This window comes from Candida oxycetoniae (genome assembly GCF_023343755.2).
Source record: "Candida oxycetoniae strain CBS 10844 chromosome Unknown scaffold10, whole genome shotgun sequence".
NCBI lineage: Eukaryota > Fungi > Ascomycota > Pichiomycetes > Serinales > Debaryomycetaceae > Lodderomyces > Lodderomyces oxycetoniae.
In genome coordinates, this window is record NW_026055470.1 from 58,400 (window position 1) to 84,928 (window position 26,529).

Here is a 26,529-nt window from a genome sequence, read left to right on the forward strand (position 1 = left end):
TTATAATTTATACACGTTCGAGTTGTTCCAATTTTTTGAGCCTAATAATCCCCTGACTTCGCCCTGCTCTCTATTTACAAGATCTTTCTGGCCAGCAACGTATTCGACAAAGCCATCAGGGCCACACACAATCGCCAAGGCAGCTGGCTTTTTGTTTTCCTTAGATGTCACAGCGGCTTGCTGTAATGCCGTTTCGTATCTCACACCACGCTCTTCAGCAGAGCGTATGCGTTTCAGAACCTTATCCAGTTTAGCGTTATTGTCTTGATTGTCTTCATTTTCACCTCCCTTTCCATCCATTACTTGTAGTCTCACCTTCAATGCTTCTTCTGATGTCATATTCGAAGTTACTTCTTCAAATCTTTTGGGAGAATAGTAGTTGGGTTCAGATGGCGATTCAATATCCTTTTCGTTTAGTATAGTTGTTGGTTGAGTGTCAAAGTGGTAGTAAATCTTGATTCTGTCCAATTTATCCAAAAATAAAAGAAATCTTTTCAAAATACCCAATTCTCCTGGCTTTTGGGCCGAGTAGTGCAAGTTTACATAACCCATGTAAGGGTTTTTGGAAAACAATACCTGAAGAATGGGCGCTATACCAGTTCCTGCGGCATAGAAGTTCAAATTATCGACATCCGGAATGTTGTGGTCTTTCTTAGTTGCTTCGATTAAATTGTCTGGTTCTACTTTTGATGCCAAGTCTTTAAATATTGGACGTTGGTGGAGTTTTTTCAAAGGGTGATATGGGAATTTGTACTCCACTTGTGGTCCTCGGATTTCCATTTCATCCCCAACATCGAGATCTGTTATGTAACGAGAAACTTCTCCTTGCTTGTACCTTTTCACGTAAAAACACATTGTTCCACATCTATCTAATTCGTCAACTGATGGGTCTAAAACTTTCAATAGCGGCTTTTTATCTCCAGATCTCGTATATTCAGATTTCAAGTAGTATAGTGGGAGCGGTGTGTATGACCTAACAACATTTATATCCGGTTGTTTAATTTCCACAGACCAGATTCTATCACCATCCCAAAACGACTTCTTGTCTGGATTTGTAGCAAAGCTGTATTTCCACTTGTCGTACTTTGGAGTTACCTCAATGATATAGTGGTCGTCATCAATCTTTTCCTTATGAGTGACAATAAATTTATGAAACTCATTCACATCTAGAAGTTCATTACTATCCTCGCCTTCTTCATTTTCATCAAGATACCACACTTTTACGGTATAAGCCGCCCACGCTGCAACAATTACTGTTAGGATTTTGGGTATGTACCTAGTCCACCTGGAGACTGTTTTCGGTTTATTGAAAAGATTAACAAAATCACTGTCCTCTTTGGGCAAGTCCGGATATTCAAAAGATAGCCGTTGATGCTGGAGCTTTGGTATATATGGCTTATTGCTCTTCTTCATTAGTTTTTCTATACCATTATTTTCCATCGGAGCCGGAGCCGACTTTGAAGTGGTATGTTTGATTTTAAACTCTTGCAGCAATCTGTTATCATCATCAGCATCGCTCTTTTTTGAAAGGCCTTGTGAGTCTTTTTCTTCTTGGGGATTTTCACCTTGGCTCTTTTGGGAATGAAGTCTTATTTGACCTCGTAGTAGACCTTGTAGAAAGCCTCGTCGTGAAAGTGGTTGGAATGACGTTGCTGTGGCTATCCTTGTTGAGAGCATCGGGTCAATGTGAAAAAGTGGAAATAGTGAAAAATAAGAAATAAGAAATGAGAGATGAGAGATGAGATGAAAAATGAAAAATAGCTGATAGATTTAAAATTGCAAAAAAAGTGGTGATCCAGACTTGACCTATTCAAGGATGGTGCATTTACTTCACTCAGTTAAAGCTCACAGTGATAAGGTATGGAGTGTAAGTGCACATCCAACATTACCGTTATTGGCAACTGCTTCTACAGATAAGTCAGTGAAGATTTATAAGCTTTCATTGACACAAAAATTCCCCCACATTGCTGACTTGGAAGATACACATCGCCGATCTGTACGATCGGTTTCGTTTAAGCCGCCAATGGGTGGCGTTGACTATAAACTGAATGTTTTAGATTTACCTGCTCTAGCCGCTGGTTCATTTGACTCTACGATATCGGTCTGGGGTATTGACGAGCCCGATGACGCATATGACATTGAGGAAATCATCAACAACCAAAAGGAAATACTTACAAACCCTTCCAATGAATGGAACTTGATGGCTATCATAGAAGGGCACGAAAACGAAATCAAGGCCGTTGACTGGAATTTTAGTGGACGGTATCTTGCCTCTTGTTCTCGAGATAAAACCGTTTGGATATGGGAGACAGATCCTGAGACATTAGAAGAATTTGAGTGCGTCTCGGTGTTGGCTGACCATCTGCAAGATGTAAAAAACGTCAGTTGGCATCCAACAATGAATCTTTTGGCGAGCTCTTCCTACGATGACACGATACGTATATACAAACAAGAATTCGATGACGATGAATGGGTTTGTGCGGGGGTCATGGACGCGCATGAAGGTACAGTTTGGTGCTCCAGGTTTGAGAACCCTAAAAGCCAAATGGCTAAAGAGGGTATAACCAGATTGGTATCTGCAAGTGATGATTTAACTGTGAGAGTTTGGTTTAGTAAAGACCAAGTTGAGCAGGTTGGAAATGGAGATGAATCGAGCTTACCGAGCTCGATAAGGCCAGATAATAATGAAATGGTATGGGAGCAAGAATGCATACTTCCCGCAGCCCATACTCACCCGATATACTCTGTGGCTTGGTCTGCAAGAACGGGGAAAATAGCATCAACAGGATCAGATGGGAAAATAGTGGTATACAAAGAAGAAAAAGAAAGGAAGGGGGAGCAAGAGGAGCAAGAGGAGGAGGAGAAGGAGGAGGAGGAGAAGGAGGAGGAGGAGAAGGAGGAGAAGGAGGAGGAGGAGAAGGAGGAGGAGCAAGAGGAGAAGGAGAAGGAGAAGGAAGAGAAGGAGGAGGAGGAGGAGAAGGGAAAATGGCGAATAGATAGCGTAGTAGAATCCGCTCACGGAGTGCATGAAGTAAATAGTATTATCTGGGCTGAGCTTGACCTGGGTGGAGAAGAAGTATTAATTTCAGCAGGAGACGATGGATACGTGAATATATGGCATGTTGATTAAAAACAACAACAACAACAACAACAAAAGCCAAAACAATCAAAATACTAGAATATTAGTTTAAGTAAAATTATAAAAGTCAGGATACCAAGGAGAATCATAAAATAGCAAAACAAAGTGCTATTTGATCGTTTTTGATACCTCTGGGCACTTGTCAACTCGTTTGAGGCTTGTTGAGCATTGGAACTGTAGCTGAAAATGTTATTTTCAATGCTGTCAATTTGAAACTGTTGTTCATTTATGATAGTAGACAAATTTGAAAAGATGTTATTTATTTCCTGAGTATCTTGTTGGATTTGGTGTATTTCCCTTTCTCTTTGTTCTATGAGTATTGTCTGCTGTTCTAGTTCCTCACTGTTTACGGGCTCATATGTAATCTGAACTTGCAGTTGCAGTTGCAGTTGCAGTTGCAGTTGCAGTTGCAGTTGCAGAGCCTGTTGTTCGCTTGAAGTATCCACTAGCCCTGGCAACTGCTCCGATTGCTTTGATTCAAAGCGTTTTTGGTAATTCTTGAACCTTGAAAGACTATCCCTAATCAACTTGATTTGGATTCCTTCCCTCTGCTTCAAGTAGCTAATAGTTTCAACGTCCTCATGATTATTTTCAACCGTTTTAATAGCATTATTTAGTTGCTTTACAAAATCATTTAGTTTCTTGTAGGATTCAGTTGCTCTCATAAAACTAGGGCTCAATGCTTCGGCTCTTTTAGAGTCATTAGGATCTTGTTCAAAATCAGCTAAATCCCGTTTAATATCTACTAGCAATGAAGTATTTATATGATGCAACTGATTTTCAACACTCTCTGAAAGTGATTCAAACTCGGGATAATCTTTATATCTATGAGAGCGGTTTGTTGCCACTCTCTCAAGATCATCATCAAATGGACTATTAAAAGACATTGCCTTGAAGTTAAAACTACTCACCTTTTTCTTTTTCCTTTCCTTTCTTTTCGTTTCGTTTCGTTTCGTTTCGTTTCCTTTCTGGGTAATGTAATGAATAAATTGCCCTTACATAATTTTTTCTTTTTTCCGTAACTTGGATAAGTTGATCCAATTTTATATGTAACAGATATGGCTCAGAGCAATATTATCCAAGATTATGAAGGTTTTAATGCCAAACCGAGGAAGCAAACAAGGTCACATAGACTGATATAATGTGTTTTTAACCCAATCTTTAAGATCATATAATGGGAGATGAAGAAATACTGCTTTATTTATACCCCATTAGTATTTGGTAGTAGTAGTAGTAGTAGTAGTAGGGCGGGTAAAGTGACAGAATTAATCCGGGTAGCAAAGTTTTATTCCTGGCGGGTTCCGTTTTTTTTTTCCGTTCTTTTTTTTTTTTTTTTTTGCAACAATTGTAAACCTCCTAATTAATCCGGTTTGATTAGCCGCTGACACAAGAGGAGCTTTCCAAAATGGGACTCAAAAGCAGCAGAAAGGGTCATGGATTAAAGGGAAAAAGTTTGGAAAATTTACACTGTCCAGAGCCGGATCCAGCTAAAGATCTCATTAGGGGAGGTAATACTGAGGAGTCTCTACAAAGGGGACTAGGAATGGACATCAAGACGTTTAATGTCACATTTGATGCAACTTCTCAGGAGTTGCAATTGATCCATGAATTTTCAAAAGCTACGTATAAAAAGATGGATGCCTTGTTTGCTAATGAGAGCAGTTGCTCTCCCATTATTTTGCCACAAGACTCAGTATCGATTTCTGTTGATTCTGATCATCTTGAATTTCAGCAAGAGGATGCTGGTGGTTGTAGAACAAAGCCAAGGAATTGGAGCATTGTTATAGTTTTGAGATCCGATACTAATGTTGGAATTGATGAAGCCTATAAAACTAGAAAGGAGGTTGGGCTTGTACCATGTTCAAACGAGCACGATACCAAAACTTATAAAGTGCTTTCTAAATCTATGAAAGAGAATATAGATCGAGACTACTACACAAAGACTGTGGTATCAACTCAAAAGGAAGATTCAAAAATACTTATTGGGCGTCGTCCAGATGGAAGGTTGCCAAATGTGACTGATGCTACCAGAAAATTGGCAGAGTTCTCTCTAGCAAACAAGGCAAACCAGCTTGATACTTGGGAAGAGTACTCAATCAGGGAGTTTATTCCCAATTCTTCATCGCTGCCAAAAAGGAAAAGAGCAATTAGTCAAAAGAAGAAGAAGAAAAGGATTTATCTGGAGTTATCTGATAGTGGGGGCAGACAAGCGTTACCCCCTAACTCGGAGCTACTTCAAATATTACACGATTACGAATTTGATACAAATTTCGAGTTTCAAAGCGGGAAAGAAACATGCCAAAATCAAAGTACCCATAGTCTCAAAGAACCCACAAAATCGAGTATAGAGAGTGGGCCCTCATATACCTCTCTGTCTTCAGATAGCGACGAGAGCAGTAGGATAAAATACACTGCTGAACAGTATGTAAATCCACATTTAGCAGATTTGATTCAAAACTATCAACCCTTCTTTCATGACTATCACGAAGAAAAGGGAACTGACAGAGTAAGCATTCTGGAAGAAAGTGAACGATTGTCTACTTACAATCCATTTGAAGTTGTATACTCCTCTCAATTTTAAAAAAAAGCAACAACAACAACAACAACTACAATAGCAACAACAACAACTACAATAGCAACAACAACAACTACAATAGCAACAACAACAACTACAATAGCAACAACAACAACTACAATAGCAACAACAACAACTACAATAGCAACAACAACAACTACGATAACAACTACAATAAATTGAAATGAAGCCTTATAGCTAGCTAAGTAGCCTCCTTATCAAAATCTTTTCTAACAAGAAATAATGTATTGTTTCAACTTCTATAAATATATATATATAGTGAAAAAAATAAAATAACAAAGGAACATAAACAAACTATTCTTTTCTTTGTTTATCTCCCCTCTAAGCTTCCGATTCAGCAATGAATTTTTCACAATCTAAAGCTGCCATACATCCAGTTCCTGCCGAAGTAATTGCTTGTCTGTAGACTTTATCTTGCACATCACCAGCAGCAAACACACCTTTGATTGAGGTTTCGGCGGTACCTGGTTTGGTCTTGATGTAACCAGTTTCGTCCATTTCAAGTTGTCCCTCAACAATCTTAGTTGCAGGAATGTGACCAATAGCATAGAACAAACCATTGACTTTCAACTCTGAATCTTCCTTGATTTTATTGTTGTGAACTTTCAATGCTTGTAATAGTTTGCCATCACCCAACGCTTCTTTTGCTTCAGTGTTCCACAAGATTTCCAACTTTTCATTATTTTTGGCTCTTTTCTGCATAATCGTTGATGCTCTCAACTGGTCTCTTCTAACCAACAAATAAACTTTTGATGCATATTTGGTCAAAAATAAGGCTTCTTCACAAGCAGAATCACCACCACCAACAACTGCTAAAGGTTTGTTTCTGAAAATTGGTACTGCACCGTCACAAACAGCACAGGCCGAGATACCCTGTTGCCAATAAGTGTCTTCCCCTGGCAAGTGCATTCTCTTGGCCGAAGCACCAGTAGCAAGAATGACGGCATCGGTAGTAATTGGCTCATCGTCTTCATTGAACTCGGTCCATAATTTAAAAGGTCTTGAAGAAAGATCACACTTGGAAATTGTTTCAGTTATAATGTCTGTACCAAATCTTATTGATTGTTGTCTCATTCGGTCCATTAAATCCGTGCCGCTAATACCTTCTGGGAATCCGGGGAAATTCTCAATTTCAGTGGTTGTGGTTAACTGACCACCAGCTGCAACACCGTTCGCCAACATCCCTTCATATAACGTGGGCTTAATCTCAGCTCTTGCCAAGTAGATAGCAGCCGTATGAGCGGCTGGACCTGATCCTATAATCGTAACCTTGTGATGAACCATTTTTTTTTATACCTATATCTAAACTTCTATCTGTATTTCTTACCCGTATCTGTATACAAATCTACCTTGATGAAATACTTTGCTTGTAAAAGACCTGGAAAATTATGGAAAATTATCGAGTTATTTATACAGGACTTTTTTTTCCTCACCTTCTAAAAGACCATTGGCTTTTCTTTTTTTTCTCTCTACTCGATAAACCGAGACAAATTTTTTAATCACTAATCATTCTGGTACTAATGGATAGCCTAGACCCTTTTTCTATTGGTAATAGAAAAACCAACTTATTAATTAGCCAATCACGTGATACACCATCGAACGACACTATCGTCACTATCGAGCAAAGCGAGATAGTGGAGCACACTAGCTGTCACCGACACTAGCTGCCACCAACAATGTCTGCCACCGACACCAGCTGTCATCAAAACTAGCTGCCACCGACACCAGCTGTCACCAAAACTAGCTGCCACCGACACTAGCTGTAACCGAAACTATCTCGCTCTGCTCGATAGCAACACCCAGTAGCTTGTTACAACACCATCTCGCTCTGCTCGATAGCAACACTCGGTAGCTTGTTACAACACTATCTCGCTCTGCTCCATAGCAACACCCAGTAGCTTGTTACAACACTATCTCACTCTGCTCGATAGTGTCGCTCAATAGTGTCGCTCAATAGTGTCGCTCGATAGTGTCGCTCGATAGTGTCGCTCGATAGTGTCGCTCGATAGTGTCGCTCGATAGTGTCGCTCGATAGTGTCGCTCGATAGTGNTGTCGCTCAATAGTGTCGCTCGATAGTGTCGCTCGATAGTGTCGCTCGATAGTGTTGATGCCTAGCTCAATACAAATTCCTTCGTTACAGGGCACTTTTGTATAACCGGATCCAACAACACTCTACTCAAGAACCACTGAAGTCCTCTTCGTCTTTCTTCTAGCCAGCTCTTACTCATTAGTAATCGCTCAAGACTCATCACGTCCTTAGATGGTGGCGTGGGAATATGTTGTGCTTCATTGTTTTCCTCGTAATATTTCTCAAGATCGTTATAAAACTGCAAGATCTCGCTAAATCTCTTATATAGGATAATTGATGAGAATTCATGGTCGTTTAATGTTATTTTGATTTGCCACACAAAATACTGTGACCCCCACTCACCTTTGATCAAATGATACTCGCCTACTAATACATCGGTTATATGACTCAAATGATCTTTTGTATGAGACTCCAAGGTTTCCCCATCATTGAGCTCTATTGGTATTGGCAAGATACTGTTCAATTGTGATCCGGACCTTTCTCGGGGCATTGCTCATATATCCATGTCACGTACACGCTTCGTATATCTCTTTGCTTTGTATACTCGTCCAAAGAATGCTGTCCCTACCTAAACCGCCGTCTCTATAAATGAGCTCTATACATATATTTATTTTTTTTTTCTTCTTCTTCTTCTTAATCTATTAATAGTCAGAACGAATAAGACATCTGTAAAGCATTCAAGAGTAAGCTTTTGGAGTTTGCAAGATGGATATTATCAAGACCAAATACTCTCCGTGGAAGAGATTTGTTCACAAATGGCAAGCAAGACGAAATATTCCGTTCAGGAGGAAATTCTTTATAGGCTATGATTTGTATGGCAATACATATTGGGAGTTCACTATAGATGGGAATTTGTCAAGGCTACGAAGAAAAATGGATCCCTATCGAAAGGAATTGTTTGAAGTTGACTACTTTAAGACTGTACCGCCACAGTGGTTACAATGGTTAAGAAGGACAAGAGAAGAAGCTCCTAGTTTGAATGAATTGGTTCAAGATCAGTTTCGACAACAAAGATTGCGAATATTGGCTAAACAAGCTGATGAGAAATGGAAAAATGAAAAATGGAGGTTGCAGCAGGAGGCAAATGCTAAATTGCAAAATGAATTAAATAGAATTGAGCTGGAGAATAAGGTAAGAGAAGAGGAGAAGGGAAAGGAGGAAGAGAAAAAGGAGGAGAAGGGAGCCATCTTAGACTCAAATCCATGGAAACAAGCGGATAAACTAAAGGATACAAATCCTATAGAATCAGCTACAATAAAACCCAGGTAAATTCATTCAGCCATTACACAGTTGTATATATGTATGTGTACATTTTTCATCTTTTTTCCATTTTTCAGTCTGCTACTACCTCCTCCTCCTCCTCCTCCTCCTCCTCCTCCTCATCAAGAGGGGTTGATCGGACGTTTCGCAGAGCAAAGGAGTAAAAAGATGCCATTTTTTGCTCAACTATAGCTATTAGTTTATCGCTATATTCTTCCAATGATACGTCTCTCGTGTTGTCGATTTCTGGAGATATTCGTTTTCTTAGTTTGTCCAATTTGTCAAGAATTGTAGATTTCTGCTCCAACAGAAGTTGATCAGCATGTTCAAGCATTTTGTTAAGCTGTGATACAAACCTATCGCAAGTATCGGTTATTGTAGGCGTTGACATCGATGTTTTTGGTTGAGATATAGGGAAAGAAGGAGAAGGAGATGAAGAAGAAGGTGGAGGTGGCGCGATCTTACTTCCTTGGCGAGCAATTCCAGTCATGTGTACAAATGGTCTTGATTTAGAAACGGCAGTGGCGGAGGCAGTGCTAGTGCTGGTATCTGGTAGGTTTTTAGGTGAAAATGCTCGACGAGACAGTGTTGTTGGTGATTTCAATGGAGAGTCTAATTTGGACAATACAAATGGAAGTGGTGCTTTTTCAATGGTTGATAATCCAGATCTTTTTGGTGAAACGGAACTAGGCCCAGACCCAGGCCCAGACCCAGGCCCAGAACAAGAACTAGAACCAGATACAGTTTTTGATCTCATTGGTGATGTTGGACGTGAATTTGTAGGCGATGATGTCGAGTTTGATGCAGCTACAGATTTGTTTCTCATATCAATCCTCCTTTGTGTAGCTGTTGTCAATCTTGTTGGAGATGAAGAAAAAGAAAAAGAAGAAGATACGGAGGTAGCAGATGCTTGATTTGTTGTGAATTTATTTATCTTCTCACTGGATTTATCTTTGGACAGAGAGCTTGATGGAGCCAACTGAGTAATTGATAAAACTTTTCGAGTGACTCTCGAGTAAGCAGGAAACTGCAAATCTTCTTCTTGATTGTTGATTGACGTGGCTGCTTTATCAAAAGGCGAAGCTCGTGAATAATCTTCTTTAAAAGATACTTTTGTGATTATCCAAGAAAACAAACAACCATCACTGCCAATTGATATCAACTCTGCTTCATCATTAATACCACCACCACCACCATCATCATCATCATCATCATCATCATCATCAACATCATCAACATCATCAACATCAACATCAACATCTTCAGTTCTAAGATATAACCCAAGAAGGGAATCCAGATGACCCCAAGTGACTCCAATTGGTTTCCCAGTTGAATAATTAAAGCACCGTATGGATTTGTCAGCAGACCAAGCGATTAACAAGTGACGGAATTTGACGAAGGAAGCAATTACTATACTCTCATTCAACTTCTCATTCATCAACTTTAAAGATCTCCTTAGTTCAAAGTTGTTATTGGCATTATCAAATATTAGCACCTGTCTGTCTACTGTGGAGACTACCAAATCATTATCAAATATTGCCATCGCAGTTGGAGTTGACCTTAATGTGATTATTTTAGTCTTTATCAATGCCAACTTGGGGTCACCTGAAAGCACGTGGATTGAAATCGACCTGTCGCTTGAACAAACATATAGTCTATTATCATGATATTTCACCTGAAGCAAATTTCCATTATGTGTTGGTACAGTTTGCCATAAATCCCATATCTTAGATTCTTCGTCTCGAACAAAGAGTTGGATCATCCTGTCTCTTGATATGCTGCATATTAAGTTTTTATCTTGAAATTGAAAAAAAATCACTTCATTTATGATTGTCACATGAGCCTGAGTTCGATATTTGATTTCGTATTCTGATGGATTGCCTTGAATTTCAACAATATATAAAGAACCGTACTTATCACCTAAAACAAATGTCAGTTCATCAATCTTTTCTATTGCTGTTAATGTGTTTGGAGTTATACCGTTGCTAGGTAGCTGAAAGTTAAGTAATGGTTTCAACTCAGAAGATTCTGGAAGAAACTTTTCAACTTTACCAAATTTTGAAAACACCAAGAATTCCTTAGTATGACTCTTTTTGAAGCCGGCTATATCACTTATGACGGCTCCAGCGAGTGGCGAGTCTTGTCTACCTTCCAGTTTGTTGTAAACCCTAATTGTTTCGTCTCCACTGAGACAAATAAGATGCGTTGAAGAAAAATCAACAATATCAACTAAAGCGCCATTTCTATTTGTTGATTCCTTAGGCGCAATCCCGAAAACGCCACTGTTGAATTGCAGATGCAACTTTGTTGGAAATTTACTACTACTACTACTGCTGCTGCTACTACTATTAGTCTGGACAAGACCATTACTCAATTGATTCAACTCACGCGTCTTTAGCTGATCAATGGGGATAGATTTCAACCCATCATCTGTTTCGCCTCCTAGCCAAACTACCCCTGATTCATGATCCACAGCAAGCGAGTCAAATTGAAGCAGTGGGCTTTCCAACGCTACTAGTTTGGGCGAGTTGAAATTGAGCTTGAGTAGTAGCAATTGGTTGGAATTTGCAATTATTAACATCTCATCTTCGTTTAAAATACTTGCTCCAACGAAATTGGAGTTCATCAAATTTCCCAAAGTGACATTCTTCCCCTTTAGCACTAGCGGCTTACCTGCGCCATTTTCAAAATTCCACAATTTAATAAATCTCAACCCAAGTGTAATTATAGTGTTTTCGTGCCATATCATTTTATGCACTATATTAGAACATCGATTGCTTGCTTGTAGTATAGCAGTATTCAAGCCCAATTTCCAAATATGAATACACCCATCGTTAACAAGCCCTAATGAACATAGGTACTTTGAATCAGGAGAAAATGATAAGCTATTTATTCCAAATGAATGCTCATATATCACAATTATTGGTCCACTGTGGGAATTTGGCGCTAATGAAAATAAAAGAACTCGTGGTTGATACCCGGTTTCGCCAACAGCTAATAGCTTTTTGTTTGGTGATATAGCAAGACAACTAACTGATCTAACTTTGTTTTTTAACTTCGATGGCGACGACGAGCTGTTCATCATAGATGTGGGAGTAGTTGCCAGTGAGTAACAATCATCGAAATCGGTGGGACTGCAAGAGTTACCATAAACTTCTTCGGGATCACTGTTAAGCAAGTATCCATAAGAATCCTTCAATAGCTCTTCTGGCTGTGCAAGAGCATCTTTCTTGATCATTTTCAAGTAGGCATCAGGAGCTGAAACTCTTGTTGCTCCTGATGATGATAATGATGATGATAACGGTTCACTTTTGTAACTAACATTTGCACAAAAAAACCGCTGGCTCACCACCAAATTGTTTGTTTTGTCAATTCTACTAACTACAATCCCTCCGCTTGCAGTATATGCAACTAGATTGCCCTGAACTGCAAGTTGTCGATGAGATCGAGCTGATGTACCTATAATGGTTTTAATCTTGAACACAAAATCATCTTCGTTATATATCGAAGGAAAAATATCGCCGTCAAAGCTTGATTTAAAATCTTTTACTTTACCGGAATTATCCCCTTCTCCACTCATCCCTTAGTCATTGACTCTAAGCCCTAGCGCTCTGCTCAATCTTGCGTTGAAGAGCTCTCGGATAAAGACCAAGTATCCCGTTTCCTTTATCTAAAGCGAGTTTCTTTTTGGTATCTCACAAAAAAAAAAAAAAAAAAAAAAAATAAATAAAATAAAAAAGGTAAACAAAAAAAGGTAAACAAAAAAAAAAAGAAAAAATTAATATGCTATGCAGCACTGTCACGTGACCTTCGAATCGTGGATTAAGCATTACATACCATGGATTTGTCTTCTTTATTAGTATATGTGATCCACTGCCTGGCTTGTTTTAGTGCGATAGTGACACTATCGAGCAGAGCGAGATAGTGGGGGCACACTAGCTGCCACCGACAGTATCCTCTCATTTTTATCTCAGGGTTAAAAGACCTGTTTATATACTCTCATTTTTATCTCAGGGTAAAAGACCTGTTAATATACTCTCATTCTTATCTCAGGGGTAGGGGCTTGAATACACACAAATCTGTTTATTTTGTGACCTATAACATCTCTTGGCCATACTAGCTGAACAATACTTAGTCATACCATTTTTTGCAAGCTTTTTCCTAAACAGATACGTCACTACTTGTTATACATAATAATTCTCTCAGCCCTCAAGAGAGGTGTAGTGTAATAGTAAAAAAAGCTCCATTTGTTCAAAGAAGTACAACAAGTCTCTATAAAATCTTATTTAGAAACTTTGCAATACGAACAATGCCAAAAAATTCCTCACAATCTACCAGTTGCAACTTCAACTGCAAATCCCCTTCAAGTTTAGCAGCAATAACGTTTTCAAAAAACAAGGAGGCAACGTGAACACCCCATGGTTCAATAGCAACATCAACGTAAGCACCATTATTAGTATTCTGATACTCGTGAATTTCCAGCTGAAAGATCCCCTTGGATTTTTCAGCTGGCTTTATTAACGGACATTTCAAAGCAAATTTACACCATTCTAGGATATCGTCTACAAAGACTTCATTCTCTCCCAAAATGACAAATACTGAGTATCCCGAATCATTTAATGATGGAATATCTTCCCAGTCCTTATATTTGTAAGGCAAGTTCCCTGGCGATACTAACATATTTGACGCACTTAAATCGCCCAATAGAGCCTTTCTGCGTCTCATGTCGTTATGAGGACGGTATGGTACCATATCGATATTGCGATTGTCAAAGATAGCCCAGCCACTTTGAAACTGGTGTGGGTCAGCAAATATCTTGACCCAGGGCGAAATGAGTACAAGTGACTTTGGCCATGGAATCAGCTTATTGTTCAATTGTTTGAGATATTGAAGAAAAGTGATTGCTAGATTGCCTCCGGCCGAGTCGCCCATCAAAATGATGTTCTTGTTACCATCTTGAACTGCCAATTTTTGGTAAACCTCTGCTAGTTGGTATAATTGTGTAGTAACGGTATGGCCCCTGCATGCCAATTTATAATCCAAATGCAAAATAGACAACTTATCTCTCTTTTCAGCCTCAAGCAAATGGAAAATACTTAAAACTGATTCAATCTGGGGCGCTCTAGTCTCGTGCACGTATCCACCACCGTGCAAATATATGACTATGGGATCATTTTTTTCTTTAGTTCTATTGGGAGCTTCGACTAACCAGATACTCTGCTTATCATATTTTTTTCCATAATTGTTTAAATTGGTTAAGTTAGGGTACAACTTTTTGACACCGTTGATTACCTGTTCCGAAGAGGATCTCGATAAAACAACTGCATCCTTAACGGGAACCGAAAGGGAAGTTCTATATATTACCAACTTTATAGTATTTACAAAGCTGTTTCTATATTTTCCGTCATACCCACCAACAAAGGGATATGCAAGTGCAACAAACACAAGTTTAAAAGGAAGTCCTACCAATTTAAGTATTCCTTTCAATGAAATCATCCTGGAAAAAAGAGAATCACTGTGTTTATATCAAAATTACAAGGAAGCATTCCATATTACACGCAAATATACACACACATATATATGTTATATATACACATAGGTGTACACATACCTATAAAATAGTTGTTTGAGATTGTGGAGATTGAAAAAAAAAAAGAATGAAAAAATAATTTTCTGGGGAAACTGAAGAAAAATTCACCAATTTTTTTTTAATCACAGATCCGAATCTGGTTACTCCCGCTAAAGTTTGCAAGATCATTCCTGATGAGTTAGGAGAGGACGCGGTATGGAAAAAACTGTTGGTTCCATGAAAAACGCCAAAGTTATTCAATAAGGAAGTTTTGTAATTTTCTGCCCACTATTGAGCAGAGCGAGTAAGTGGAGCAACTGCTTTTTTATTATTAACCTCTGTTTACACATCTTATAAAATCTTGTTTAAAAACTTAACAATACGAACGATTCCAAAAAACTCTTCTGCATCTAAATTCTCGAATTTCAAATTTGGATTCTGCTTTACTCTTTTTGCAATTTCGTTTTCAAAAAACAAAGCTGAATCATGAACACCCCATGGCTCAATAATCACGTCGACATAAGCGCCATTTAATCTGTCACCATCATTCTTGTATTCATGAATCTTGACATCAATCGAGCCATCTGATTCTTTTTCTTGCTTGAGTAAAGGTGACTTCAATGCATACTGGCACCATTCTAAGATATCATCCCTAAACACTTCATGCTCTCCAACAATCACAAAAACAGAGTATCCCGAATCATTTAATGATGGAATGTCTTCCCAGTCACTATGTTTGTAGGGTAAGTTTCCTGGTGATATCAACATGTCCCTATGATCCAAATGGCCAACTATAGCCTTTTGACGAGGTTCTTCCAAGAAATAGTGGTGTTGGATCATATCGTAATTGCTGTTATCAAAGTAGGACCATCCTTTTGTGGAGAATTGATGAACATCAGGAAACAATTTGACCCAAGGCGAAATGAGCACAAGTGTTTTTGGCCATATAGTATTTTTATTTTGCAATTGCTTCAAATACTGGAGAAATGTTACTGCCAAATGACCACCAGCAGAATCACCCATAAAAATGATATTTGTATTTCCATCTTCTACAGTTAATTTCTCATAAGTTTTTGCTAGTTGGTATAGTTGTGTTGTAACGATATGACCTCTACAAGCTAACTTATAGTCAAAGTGCAATATAGACAAAGTTTTCTTCTTTTCTGGTTCAAGAAAATGGTATATTCCCAATAATGACTCCAATTGCTGAGGCATTGTTTCGAGATAATAGCCTCCACCGTGTAAATACAAGAGTATCGGGTCATCTTTACTCCTGTTTTGTGCTTCAACTAGCCAAAAGCTTTGATCGTCATAATTTTGACCATACTTGTTTAAAGGTTTGGTTAAGCTAGGGTATAACAATTTGATCAACTTATTGATAAGGAAATGATTTGACAAGATTGATAAAAGAGCTGCGTCTTTAACTGGGGTCGATAACGCCGTTTTATACAATTGAAGTTTCAACGAGTTTTTCAAATCATTCTTGAACTTTTTATTGACACCTCCAACAAAGGGGTATTTGAGCAATACTAATAAAAGCTTAAAGGGGATACTCAAAAGAATAAACAATCCTCTTAACGAGATCATATTCTGACAATTACCAATGAAAATAGCTCTAGGAGATTACCAATGAAAATAGCTCTAGGAGATTACCAATGAAAATAGCTCTAGGAGATTACCAATGGGCTTATAGCTATATAAGATTAATATTCAAGTGATGTGGAAATTATCGTGCATTTTATATTTTCCATATCCGGAAATGCGGAGAAAGCCTCAGAGGGGCAGTTAAAGTTTGATTTTATTTTTCCATGAGCAATGCTGTTTTCGAGTTGTGGTGGTTTAGGTGGAGATGAAGATAGTTGTTAGGATGACTGATTAGTTTTGCTACGAACAGAGTGTTGATTTATAAAGTTTGTTTTTGCAGAGAGGGCCAGCCTATGAAATTGGTTGTTGTTGAATAGACCCTTTGGTGATCAACTCGTTTTCCTGTGAAAAATTAAACCACAAAGGTAGATATTGACTATCGAGCAGAGCGAGATAGTCAATAGCTTTGCTCAATAGTACATAGCTTTGCTCAATAGTATATAGCTTTGCTCGATATATATAGCTTTGCTCGATAGTATATAGCTTTGCTCGTTATATATAGCTTTGTTCGTTATATATAGCTTTGCTCGTTAGTCTATAGAGAGAGTAGAGTAGTGTTGTCTTCTGGAAATGTCGGAAAATGTCGGTAGCAGCTAGTCAGTGTGCGACACTATCTCGCTCTGCTCGATAGTGTCCCGCTCGATAGTGTCACGCTCGATTTATTTTTGACAAAGAGGTGTAATCAAGGATAGAAATAGAGGATAAGGACAAGGCAGCGATATGCAAAGAGAAGCAAAGAGAAGCAAAGGAAAGCGTTGTATATTGAGATTTAATGGATATGAAGATGCGCCGATCATAAAACCATGCCGCACAAGTTTCTTTTCAGCGACATACATCTTTTTGCATATGCTACCATATGTCTATACAGTTTATATCTTGAGTAAAGATCTCAACAAGGGGGACCCTTTATAAGTTGAGGGAAGCTGTGGGAAAGAGGCTGATGAGAAAGACCATTTGGGATGACTCTCTATAGTTCTACTCTACCACTTACACTCTACCACTTACACTCTACTCATTACACTCTACTCATTACACTCTACCACTTACACTCTACTCATTACATTCTACTCATTACACTCTACTCACGGAAAAGTTGATTTTTGGTAGGAGCTAGTGTGCTCCAATATCTCGCTCTGCTCGATAGTGGCAAGAAGTAGTATGCTCCACTATCTCGCTTCGCTCGATAGTGTCGCTCGATCTCGCAAAATTAATAACAAGGTGTTTTATTCGTCAAACATTACGTCATAATAGAAAAAGAACAAGAAGGTTGCATATTTGATCTTTAAAAAAGTGCGCCAGCAATACTTTAAGCCTGCATTTTGATTAAATTTGATGCAAAAATTAAGCAAAAAAAAAGAGAGGAACATAAAAGGAGAAGATAAAAGGAGGAATAGATAGGGATAGATAAAATGAGTGGAATAGAGACTAAAAGGTAGTATAATGAAAATGAGTGCTGCTCTACTATCTCGCTCCGCTCGATAGTGTTTTGCACATGGTATACTGAAACGGACTGGAGTAATAAAGGTTATAATTTTTAGCCACAGATAACTAAAAAAAAAATGCAGCTAAATGACGAGGTTTTTTTCGTACCTTAACAAGTTGCTTATTTGGATCGAAAAAGAAGTTATTTATTATGGTGAGATAAATCCATTATGGTGAGACAAATTCATTATGGTAAGATAAATCAATTAAGGAAATAAATCCATTATGGAGATAAATCCATTATGGTGAGATGTCAATCCAGCATAGTATCATAAATCTCATTATGATATGACAAATCCATTACTGTTTGCTCATCACAAATAAGAAATTATGCAAATTGAAGCAAACAAACGGAGTTTTTTTTTTTTTCCTTCTTTCTTTATTGTGGCATAAATCAAAAGTAAATAGCGAAACAATCAATCACTCAAGTCATACAAATTTTTTCTCAACAAATGTGAAACAACACACTATAGTATAAAATAGTGAGAGATTAAAAAAGGATGAAAAGAGTTTATTAATGAGAGTTTAGTATGAGAGTTTACTATAAGAGTTTACTATAAGATTTTAGTAATAGATTTAGTAGAATTTAGATGAGTGTTGCTCCATTATCTCGCTTGGCTCGATAGTGTACAGTGTAACTCCACCTTTTACTCAATTTTACTCTTTATCCTATTTTTTTATAATGATACCATATCCCCTAGAGAACCCCATTCTTGTCAAACAAGCTTTATAAATAATTCCAAATAAAATCTTCTACACCTGCCCCAAAATAGCAACCATACCACAATTATTTCCAATTATTTGATTTAAATTGCAACTTGGTAGTAAAAAAAACCTAATAACACACGGATTTTGATTGACACCTTGCACTACCCACGTCAAAAGGAATAAAAAAAAGTCTATTTTCTTTTGTGCACATTACACTACTAATGCAATGAGTCTGCACAATCAGCATTACAAGGAACAGCAGCAGCAGCAGCAGCAGCAGCTGGCATTTAAATAACAGCAATAGTAACAGCAGTAGCAGGAACAGCCGAATTAGTAGTGAAATATAAATACCGTTTAAATTGCCCACTCTAATATAATTTTTTCCCCTCTCTCTAATTAAGCTGTTTATTAGTAGCTGAGCCATATATCCTAGCTGTGCCATACATTCTAGAGCATACATTCTAGAGCATACATTCTAGAGCATACATTCTAGAGCATACATTCTAGAGCATACATTCTAGAGCATACATTCTAGAGCATACATTCTAGAGCATAGATCCTAGCTGAGCATTTCTAGCTGAGTATACATCCTAGCTGAGCATTTCTAGCTGAGCATTTCTAGCTGAGCATTTCTAGCTGAGCATTTCTTGAGCATTTCTAGCTGAGAGCATATTATTCAATTCCACAATTTATTTTATTGTGCTTGCTTCCCCCACACATTGATTTTATTTTTTCCTTTGGTAGATAGATGAGTAAGCCAGGTAATGATGTTGTTGTTCAGGAAGATGGTGGTGCTCAATTTCAGTCGTATTTGAATAATGATGGTATAGACGAGTTAACGCCCCAAACTAGAAAACATAGAGTCTCATCGCTTTCCCTATCCGACTTGAACCAATGGCAAAATGGGTTAACCAAATTGAGTAACTCATCGACGGCGCTAAATGGTAGTAACAGCGATCTCAAGAGTTCATCTTCGGCTAATTTGAAAAAAGTTGATTCATTAGCTAAATTATCAAGGAATTCCTCAATTATCAAGAGAAAGAAGAAGAAAATCATTGACCACGAAAGAGTCGCTTCCTATGCCTTTTGTTTCGATATCGATGGCGTCATTTTGAGAGGCCCCGATACTATTCCACAAGCAATTGAAGCAATAAAGATGTTAAATGGTGATAATAAATACCATATTAAAGTCCCTTCAATCTACGTTACCAATGGCGGCGGTAAACCTGAAAAACAGCGTGCCGACGATTTGAGTAAAAGGTTACATACAACTATTACCGAAGAGCAGATCATCCAGGGACACACACCAATGAAGGATTTGGTTGGCGTATACAATAACGTCTTGGTTGTTGGTGGTGTGGGTAACGTTTGCCGTAATGTTGCTAAATCATATGGATTCAAAAATGTATATACTCCATTGGATATCATGAAATGGAATCCTGCTGTTTCTCCGTATCATGATTTGACCGAGGAGGAAAAAACTTGCACTTTAGATGTCGATTTCAGCAAGATTCCAATTGACGCAATAATGGTTTTTGCAGATTCAAGAAACTGGGCTGCAGATCAACAAATCATTTTGGAATTATTATTATCGAAAAATGGTGTTATGGGCACATTATCAAAAACCTTTGATGAAGGGCCTCAAATCTATTTTGCCCATTCTGATTTTATTTGGGCTACAAATTATAAGCTATCTCGTTATGGTATGGGAGCTTTACAAGTTTCCATAGCTGCTTTATATAAAGAACATACTGGGAAGGAGTTGAAAGTTAATAGATTTGGTAAACCACAGCAGGGTACCTTCAAATTTGCTAATAAAGTTTTGAGCCGTTGGAGAAAAGGTGTTTTGGACGAACACTTGAAGAAGTTGAGTATAAATGATCCAGACGCAAAAGATGCCGATATATTGATAAACGATGATGGCGAAGAGATAATCAACCAATCTAAATTGGAATCGTACTCGTATTCAGATAGTGAAGAAGAAGAAGAAGAAGAAGAAGAAGAAGAAGAAGAAAAAGAAAAAGAAAAGAGTAAAGAATTGGCAGTTGGTGGTAAGAAATCATCAACTCTGAAGATTGATAAAATTGGTGAGGTTGGTAAACCAGATAAGATTACTTTACAATTACCACCTGCTTCAACTGTGTATTTTGTTGGTGATACACCAGAGTCAGATATCAGGTTTGCCAACTCTCATGATGCTTCGTGGTATTCAATTTTGGTTAAAACCGGTGTCTACCAAGATGGTACTGAGCCAAAGTATAAACCAAAGCACTTGTGTAACGACGTTTTAGAAGCTGTTAAATTTGCTATAGAAAGGGAACATCAAAAGGAATTGGCTGAATGGAATGAAACTGCTGATGATGAAGATGAAGATAAAGGATCAAGGTTGAATTTTGTTGATTTGGTGATGACACCAAGTGATAAGAAGAAGAAGGAGGAAGAGGACAAGGAAAGGGAGAAAGAAAAGGAAAAGGAAAAGGAAAAGGAAAAGGAAAAGGAAAAAGAGAAGGAGATTGCTAAAGAAGCAGAGAAAAAGGAGGAGCTTGCAAAAACACAAGAAACATCATCAGCAGCAGCATCAACAGCATCATCAACAGCAGCAGCAGCAGCACCTGAATCTGTTGAAATTCCAGATAATTTAACTGAATTAATTGATAAAGTTAAAGATGTTGGTAAATAGAGAAAAAGAATTAATCAAGTATTAATGTACAAAGAATTGTAAACGTGTAAATCATTCTCATTTCGTGGCGATGTTCAGTAGAGTTATCCATTAAAGATACACCGGTCCCTGTAACACCAATTTCTATCAAACCCAAGTGAAGAACAAAGAGACATCCCCTATTGCTATCTGCTTTTTCTATATATATATATATATTTACCTTGGATCTTGTTTAATTTTTGACAAAATGACCCAATACCATGGAGGCAACAATAAGATCACCAAAAATTCCCGAATTATATCAAATTTCTTTATACCATATTTTCTCAAAGTTTGGTTGCGCAATCGCCTACCTGTTTCATTATCATCATAATGAAAACCACCCAAAATGAATTCCCTACAACACCACCAAAAATGACCTAACCCATAACTTACGAAATAAAACCAAAATAACGGATGATGAAACAATTGGCTTATTTTTTTGAAAATCGAAAAAGCGTCATTGTTGGAACTGCCTCTTGAGTTTGGAAATCCATTATTACTGTCATTTAAACGAGCGTGCAGTAGAAAAGTTATCAATACGCTGAAATAAGGATAATAGACATTATTGAACTGGAAAAAGCCAAAGAAGTTAATTGGCTCGTTAGGCGACATCTTTGAATCCATATAAACAAAAGATTGACATAATACAGCACCTAGTTCCAATAGGGTAATTTCCATCTTGTAGTGGAGCCACGTAGCAACAAACAAAATTGACAATGATACTTGTATAAAAAAGTAAAAAAAATCCAAATGTTTGTTTCTTGATATGAAGTCGTTTAATACAGCTTGCTGTCGTGTAGTTAAAGAATCACATATACCAAGAGGCATTTGTGAAAACCTAGTGTGAAACTCATTTTCAATCTTGCGGCACGACGAAGAAATGAGCCATAGCATGAAAACCAAATCAAAAGATAGCTCTCCAAATGTGCAAAAAGTGGTAACTAGCCTCCAATTCTGGCTTGTCCAAGCCTTATCGGGGAAAAATAAAAGATTTATCGGCTTGACTTTATGCGTCGTTATAAGTATCGAGGTGGTGATCGTGGCTATAGTCCAACCTTTGGTTACCGGCGGAAGATTGGCAAATATCGCATCCATTATAAAGACTCAAAATAAATAAACAAACAAAAAGAAAAAGAAACACCTTCTTCAAAGCAACCTGCCCCCTTATACCTTATACCTCTTTTAACCCAAGAGGAAAAGAAACAACACCCCATTGCAATTAAAAGTACAAAGCTTCACCTTAAATGCCATTGTTTTTGAAAAAAAAACAAAATCTTTTTTCTCTCACGTGAGAATCACGTGGGCTCACGGGAAATTGCCTATTTGGGGATTTTCCACTTTTCTGCCGAAGTTAGACGAACTGGGAAGAGATAGCACTAACACTAAGAAGAGGTAGTACTAGCACTGAGAAGAGGTGGTACTAGCACTGAGAAGAGGTAGTACTGAGAAGAGGTAGCACTAACACTGGGAAGAGGTAGTACTGGGAAGAGATAGCACTGGGAAGAGGTAGTACTAACATTGGGAAGAGATAGCACTGGGAAGAGGTAGTACTAGCACTGAGAAGAGGTAGTACTGGGAAGAGGTAGAGATAATTAGAGAGTCTAGAGTAGTGAGAGTTTGAGAGAAATGGCTTCTCCTTCTCTACGTTTATCGATGCCGTTGCTGGGGTCAGGCGAGTACTTGCCCGCTTATGAATATACTTCCATTATAGACAATGTACTGAACCCCCATTTCCTGCATGAGAAGTTAGCTTATGAAGATGATACCATAAGAGAGGAAGTGATAGCTCCGTACAAGTATATTCGGCAGCTAGCTAGTAATAACAAGAATGTTCGAACAAAGTTCATACATGTACTTGACCAAGTGATTTTCAAGATTAATGATGAAACGGTTCTTTCAAAAATGGGCGAGATTATTGAGCAGTTGCATAACGCCTCGCTTTTGATTGATGATATTGAAGACGAGTCATTGTTTCGCCGTGGCAAACCAGCAGCTCACATAGAATTTGGCACTCCGCTAACTATAAACTGCGGTAACCTTGTTTATTTCGAAGCCTTTGACAATGCTTACAAGTTGTGGCGGGAGAAAAACGGCAATAGTGAAAAGCTCGTTGAGCTCTTTGCCATCTTTACTCAAGAGATGAAAAACCTTCACAAGGGACAAGGGGATGACATATATTGGAGAGACAATTTGACTCTGCTATCTGAATTGCCAAGTATGATGGAGTACTTCCAAATGGCAAAGAATAAGACCGGTGGGCTATTTCGATTATCTATAAAGTTGATGGCACTTTTCTCGCCAGTGGAGTTTGAGAAAAATTTCAATTCCGGCTCTAACATGCAATCGTCGTCGTCGTTGTTGCCGCCTCTGCATCTGCCCCTCAAGAAAACCAAGAAAATGGATGATTTAATAACCGTGGCAAATTGTTTGGGCATAATGTATCAAGTACGAGATGATTATTTGAATTTAGTTGATTCCAGGTATTCCCATATGAAAGGAGTTACCGGAGAAGATCTTTTTGAAGGAAAACTCTCTTTTCCAATACTCATATGCTTAAAACGATATTGGCAAGAAAAACGAGCTAATCTGCAATTGCCCAATTCGTTTTCGTGCTTGGTTGAATTCTTGTACAATCATAGATCGCAACAAGAGAGAATGGAGAGAAAGGATTTACATGAGAAAGCTATGAAGGAGATTATAGAATCCAACGTTTCAAGCGAAACTTTTCATTGTTTAATGGCATTAAAGGAGAGAATAACTTCTTTTTCACTGTCGATATCTGATACAGACCCGAAACCGTTACTTGATTTGGTAACTCAATTGTGCGATATCTTCTAATGAAAAGAAGAAAAATAAAGAAGAATACAGGACATTGAAACGTTAAACTATTGTAGCTTGTTTCCTTGCATCATCATCATCATCATCTCGTAGATTGCAGTCCAAAAAAAAAAAGAAAAGAAAAAAAAAACAAAGAAGAGAGAAATGGAACAAATGTAAATTTTTCACAATCAGTATTTAATAAACTAGCTTCTTTCTTTTCTCAAACAATGCTATATTTAGTAGGTCTTGGACTCTCTCATGAGTCAGATATAACAGTACGAGGACTTGAGACGGTAAAGAAATGTTCACGGGTTTATCTCGAGGCATACACGTCGATTTTGATGGCAGCGAACAAAGAGACTTTGGAATCGTATTATGGAAGAGAAGTGATATTAGCAGATAGAGAATTGGTTGAAACAGGTAGTGACGAAATACTACATAATGCTGCAGATGAAGACGTTGCTTTCTTAGTAGTTGGTGACCCATTTGGTGCTACGACGCATACCGATTTAGTTCTTAGAGCTAGGGAATTGAATATACCAGTAGAAATCATCCATAATGCCCTGGTGATGAATGCAGTTGGCGCCTGTGGATTGCAACTATACCAATTCGGACAGACTATATCGCTAGTATTCTTTACCGACTCTTGGAAACCTGATTCTTTTTATAATAAAATTATGGAAAATCGAAAAATTGGATTGCATACATTGATTCTTTTAGATATCAAAGTTAAGGAACAAAGTATTGAAAATATGGCAAGAGGGAGATTGATTTATGAGCCTCCTAGGTACATGGATATTGCAACCGCTTGTTCGCAGTTACTTGAAATTGAAGAAAGGAGACAAGAGCAAGCATATACCGAAAACACGCCCTGTGTTGCCGTGTCGAGATTAGGTTCGCCGTCACAAAAATTTAAAGCGGGTACCTTGAGAGAATTGAGTGAATATGATTCCGGTGAACCACTACACACATTAGTCATGTTAGGTAGACAAGTGCATGATCTTGAGTTGGAGTACTTGTATCAATTCGTTGATGACAAGGAGAAATTTAAAAAGTTTGTGGAAGAAGATCAAAAGCATTTTGCACCTCCAGTATACGTACCGCCAGAAGAGAACTTAAGCGATTGAGATTACCCTTATATAGATGTGTAAGTTTAATACATATTTAAATAAATTAAATTAGTGTGTGTGTGTGTGGGGGGAGGAGTCTACTCCTTTTTCTTTCTATCCTCTTCTTGTATATCGTTCCATACATTTTCATTCACGTCCCATATCAACCAATCGTACCATCCCATATAGACTGGTACTATAGTCACCAAATGCCATAAACCATGGGCGTCAACCAAATCTTTACAAATTGGAGGAAAGTCAATAATTTCCAATGTCATGCCCACAAGTACAATAGTGCACAACATTGCTGGATACAATGTGTATAATTTGGCACTTCTTGAATAGAAACTAGGCAATATCATCCTTTTGAAATCGATATAATACAAATGATTCAAGTTTATAGAATGCCCATCACTTTGCTCCATATTATAGTACTTGCTGTATAACTTATAAACAACAAGACAGTAAAAGAGATTTTGGCAAAATCCAATAAATATGTTTGCTCTCATATTGTAAGTATATGACCAATCACGGTATAGTCTTTGTACGTGATAAGCATATGCTGCTAGACATAATGTCGAAAAGAACCAACGCCAAAAAGCTTTATCTCGTCGATATAATTCAAACAATCTTGCTCCCAATGCATGGAATCCCGAAAGAATCGTTGCCCCTGCTAAATAGTAATCCAAATGCTCCGTTACTGGGAAATCCCGAGTATGAAATACAGCAGATGCTATCCAAGCTGACATCGTGACTAAAGTTATGATAAAGATGTTAACATGTTGTTGTTTTTGTCCATAAGGTAAGTTTTTATTCCTCAATATTGCCAAAATTTTTTTGAACCCATATTGGAAAGTAACGTAGAAATTGCCAATTGACATAATAACACTGAATAATTCTTGAATGCCAAAAACTCTCTTGAACGGCCATTTACCATGGAATTGAAAAATCTCCTCGTTGTTCTTCCTTCTTTCGTAAGTGATGATTCTTTGGCACTGGTAATCACAATTCAGCTCACATGTCCAGCCAAGTAATCTCAAATATAAAGGCAAGGGTATCGCATCGAAATGCCAGGTGGGATTATAATAATTCAACTCTATTCCTTGCTCTTGCAATTCTTGACCATACTCCTCTTGGATAATATAGTAAGGGTTCTTGTTACACGTTATTTGTTCACATTGGTATAAACAGTCCAGAAATGCATATAAGTCGTCACCTGGAGATGCAAATACTTGATAGCCGGATAATAAAAATGTCACCGCTAGTAGAAATGTAAGTAACATCGTGGGGAAAAAAAGAGAGAATTGTAACAAACGCCAATCTTAAACTGGGACATTTAAAAGCTATTATGCAATTGTCCGTCTGTCCTATATATGCTTTTAAAGGAAAATAGCCTTCCTAGATATGGCAA

General features: G+C 37.9%; 12 protein-coding genes across 12 annotated transcripts; 6 read left to right on the forward strand and 6 right to left on the reverse strand. All coding sequences in view use genetic code 12, as the record gives it.

The window, feature by feature from the left end:
• On the reverse strand, positions 1-1,677 carry KGF56_003855 (oxidoreductase; the record flags this gene model as incomplete). Its single annotated transcript, XM_049325232.1, has 1 exon — positions 1-1,677. The coding sequence occupies one exon, from the start codon at positions 1,675-1,677 to the stop codon at positions 1-3; it is 1,677 nt and encodes a 558-aa protein (XP_049179014.1).
• A 139-nt stretch (positions 1,678-1,816) lies between these two features.
• KGF56_003856 (iron-sulfur cluster assembly protein) lies at positions 1,817-3,130 on the forward strand (the record flags this gene model as incomplete). Its single annotated transcript, XM_049325233.1, has 1 exon — positions 1,817-3,130. One exon carries the CDS (start codon positions 1,817-1,819, stop codon positions 3,128-3,130), a length of 1,314 nt encoding a protein of 437 aa, XP_049179015.1.
• Positions 3,131-3,174: 44 nt separating this feature from the next.
• Positions 3,175-4,026, reverse strand: PEP12 (SNAP receptor; the record flags this gene model as incomplete). Its single annotated transcript, XM_049325234.1, has 1 exon — positions 3,175-4,026. The coding sequence occupies one exon, from the start codon at positions 4,024-4,026 to the stop codon at positions 3,175-3,177; it is 852 nt and encodes a 283-aa protein (XP_049179016.1).
• A 518-nt stretch (positions 4,027-4,544) lies between these two features.
• KGF56_003858 (uncharacterized protein) lies at positions 4,545-5,720 on the forward strand (the record flags this gene model as incomplete). Its single annotated transcript, XM_049325235.1, has 1 exon — positions 4,545-5,720. One exon carries the CDS (start codon positions 4,545-4,547, stop codon positions 5,718-5,720), a length of 1,176 nt encoding a protein of 391 aa, XP_049179017.1.
• A 336-nt stretch (positions 5,721-6,056) lies between these two features.
• TRR1 (thioredoxin-disulfide reductase) lies at positions 6,057-7,019 on the reverse strand (the record flags this gene model as incomplete). Its single annotated transcript, XM_049325236.1, has 1 exon — positions 6,057-7,019. The coding sequence occupies one exon, from the start codon at positions 7,017-7,019 to the stop codon at positions 6,057-6,059; it is 963 nt and encodes a 320-aa protein (XP_049179018.1).
• Positions 7,020-7,847: 828 nt separating this feature from the next.
• Positions 7,848-8,315, reverse strand: KGF56_003860 (uncharacterized protein; the record flags this gene model as incomplete). Its single annotated transcript, XM_049325237.1, has 1 exon — positions 7,848-8,315. One exon carries the CDS (start codon positions 8,313-8,315, stop codon positions 7,848-7,850), a length of 468 nt encoding a protein of 155 aa, XP_049179019.1.
• Positions 8,316-8,698: 383 nt separating this feature from the next.
• On the forward strand, positions 8,699-9,094 carry KGF56_003861 (uncharacterized protein; the record flags this gene model as incomplete). Its single annotated transcript, XM_049325238.1, has 1 exon — positions 8,699-9,094. The coding sequence occupies one exon, from the start codon at positions 8,699-8,701 to the stop codon at positions 9,092-9,094; it is 396 nt and encodes a 131-aa protein (XP_049179020.1).
• Positions 9,095-9,158: 64 nt separating this feature from the next.
• Positions 9,159-16,241, reverse strand: KGF56_003862 (uncharacterized protein; the record flags this gene model as incomplete). The annotated part of the gene is made up of 3 exons (XM_049325239.1): positions 9,159-12,652; positions 13,390-14,377; positions 15,033-16,241. 3 exons carry the CDS (start codon positions 16,239-16,241, stop codon positions 9,159-9,161), a joined length of 5,691 nt encoding a protein of 1,896 aa, XP_049179021.1.
• A 2,995-nt stretch (positions 16,242-19,236) lies between these two features.
• On the forward strand, positions 19,237-21,168 carry KGF56_003863 (uncharacterized protein; the record flags this gene model as incomplete). The annotated part of the gene is made up of 1 exon (XM_049325240.1): positions 19,237-21,168. One exon carries the CDS (start codon positions 19,237-19,239, stop codon positions 21,166-21,168), a length of 1,932 nt encoding a protein of 643 aa, XP_049179022.1.
• A 1,674-nt stretch (positions 21,169-22,842) lies between these two features.
• BTS1 (farnesyltranstransferase) lies at positions 22,843-24,027 on the forward strand (the record flags this gene model as incomplete). Its single annotated transcript, XM_049325242.1, has 1 exon — positions 22,843-24,027. One exon carries the CDS (start codon positions 22,843-22,845, stop codon positions 24,025-24,027), a length of 1,185 nt encoding a protein of 394 aa, XP_049179023.1.
• A 209-nt stretch (positions 24,028-24,236) lies between these two features.
• Positions 24,237-25,136, forward strand: KGF56_003865 (diphthine methyl ester synthase; the record flags this gene model as incomplete). The annotated part of the gene is made up of 1 exon (XM_049325243.1): positions 24,237-25,136. One exon carries the CDS (start codon positions 24,237-24,239, stop codon positions 25,134-25,136), a length of 900 nt encoding a protein of 299 aa, XP_049179024.1.
• An 80-nt stretch (positions 25,137-25,216) lies between these two features.
• KGF56_003866 (uncharacterized protein) lies at positions 25,217-26,401 on the reverse strand (the record flags this gene model as incomplete). The annotated part of the gene is made up of 1 exon (XM_049325244.1): positions 25,217-26,401. The coding sequence occupies one exon, from the start codon at positions 26,399-26,401 to the stop codon at positions 25,217-25,219; it is 1,185 nt and encodes a 394-aa protein (XP_049179025.1).
• Between the last annotated feature and the right edge of the window lie 128 nt (positions 26,402-26,529).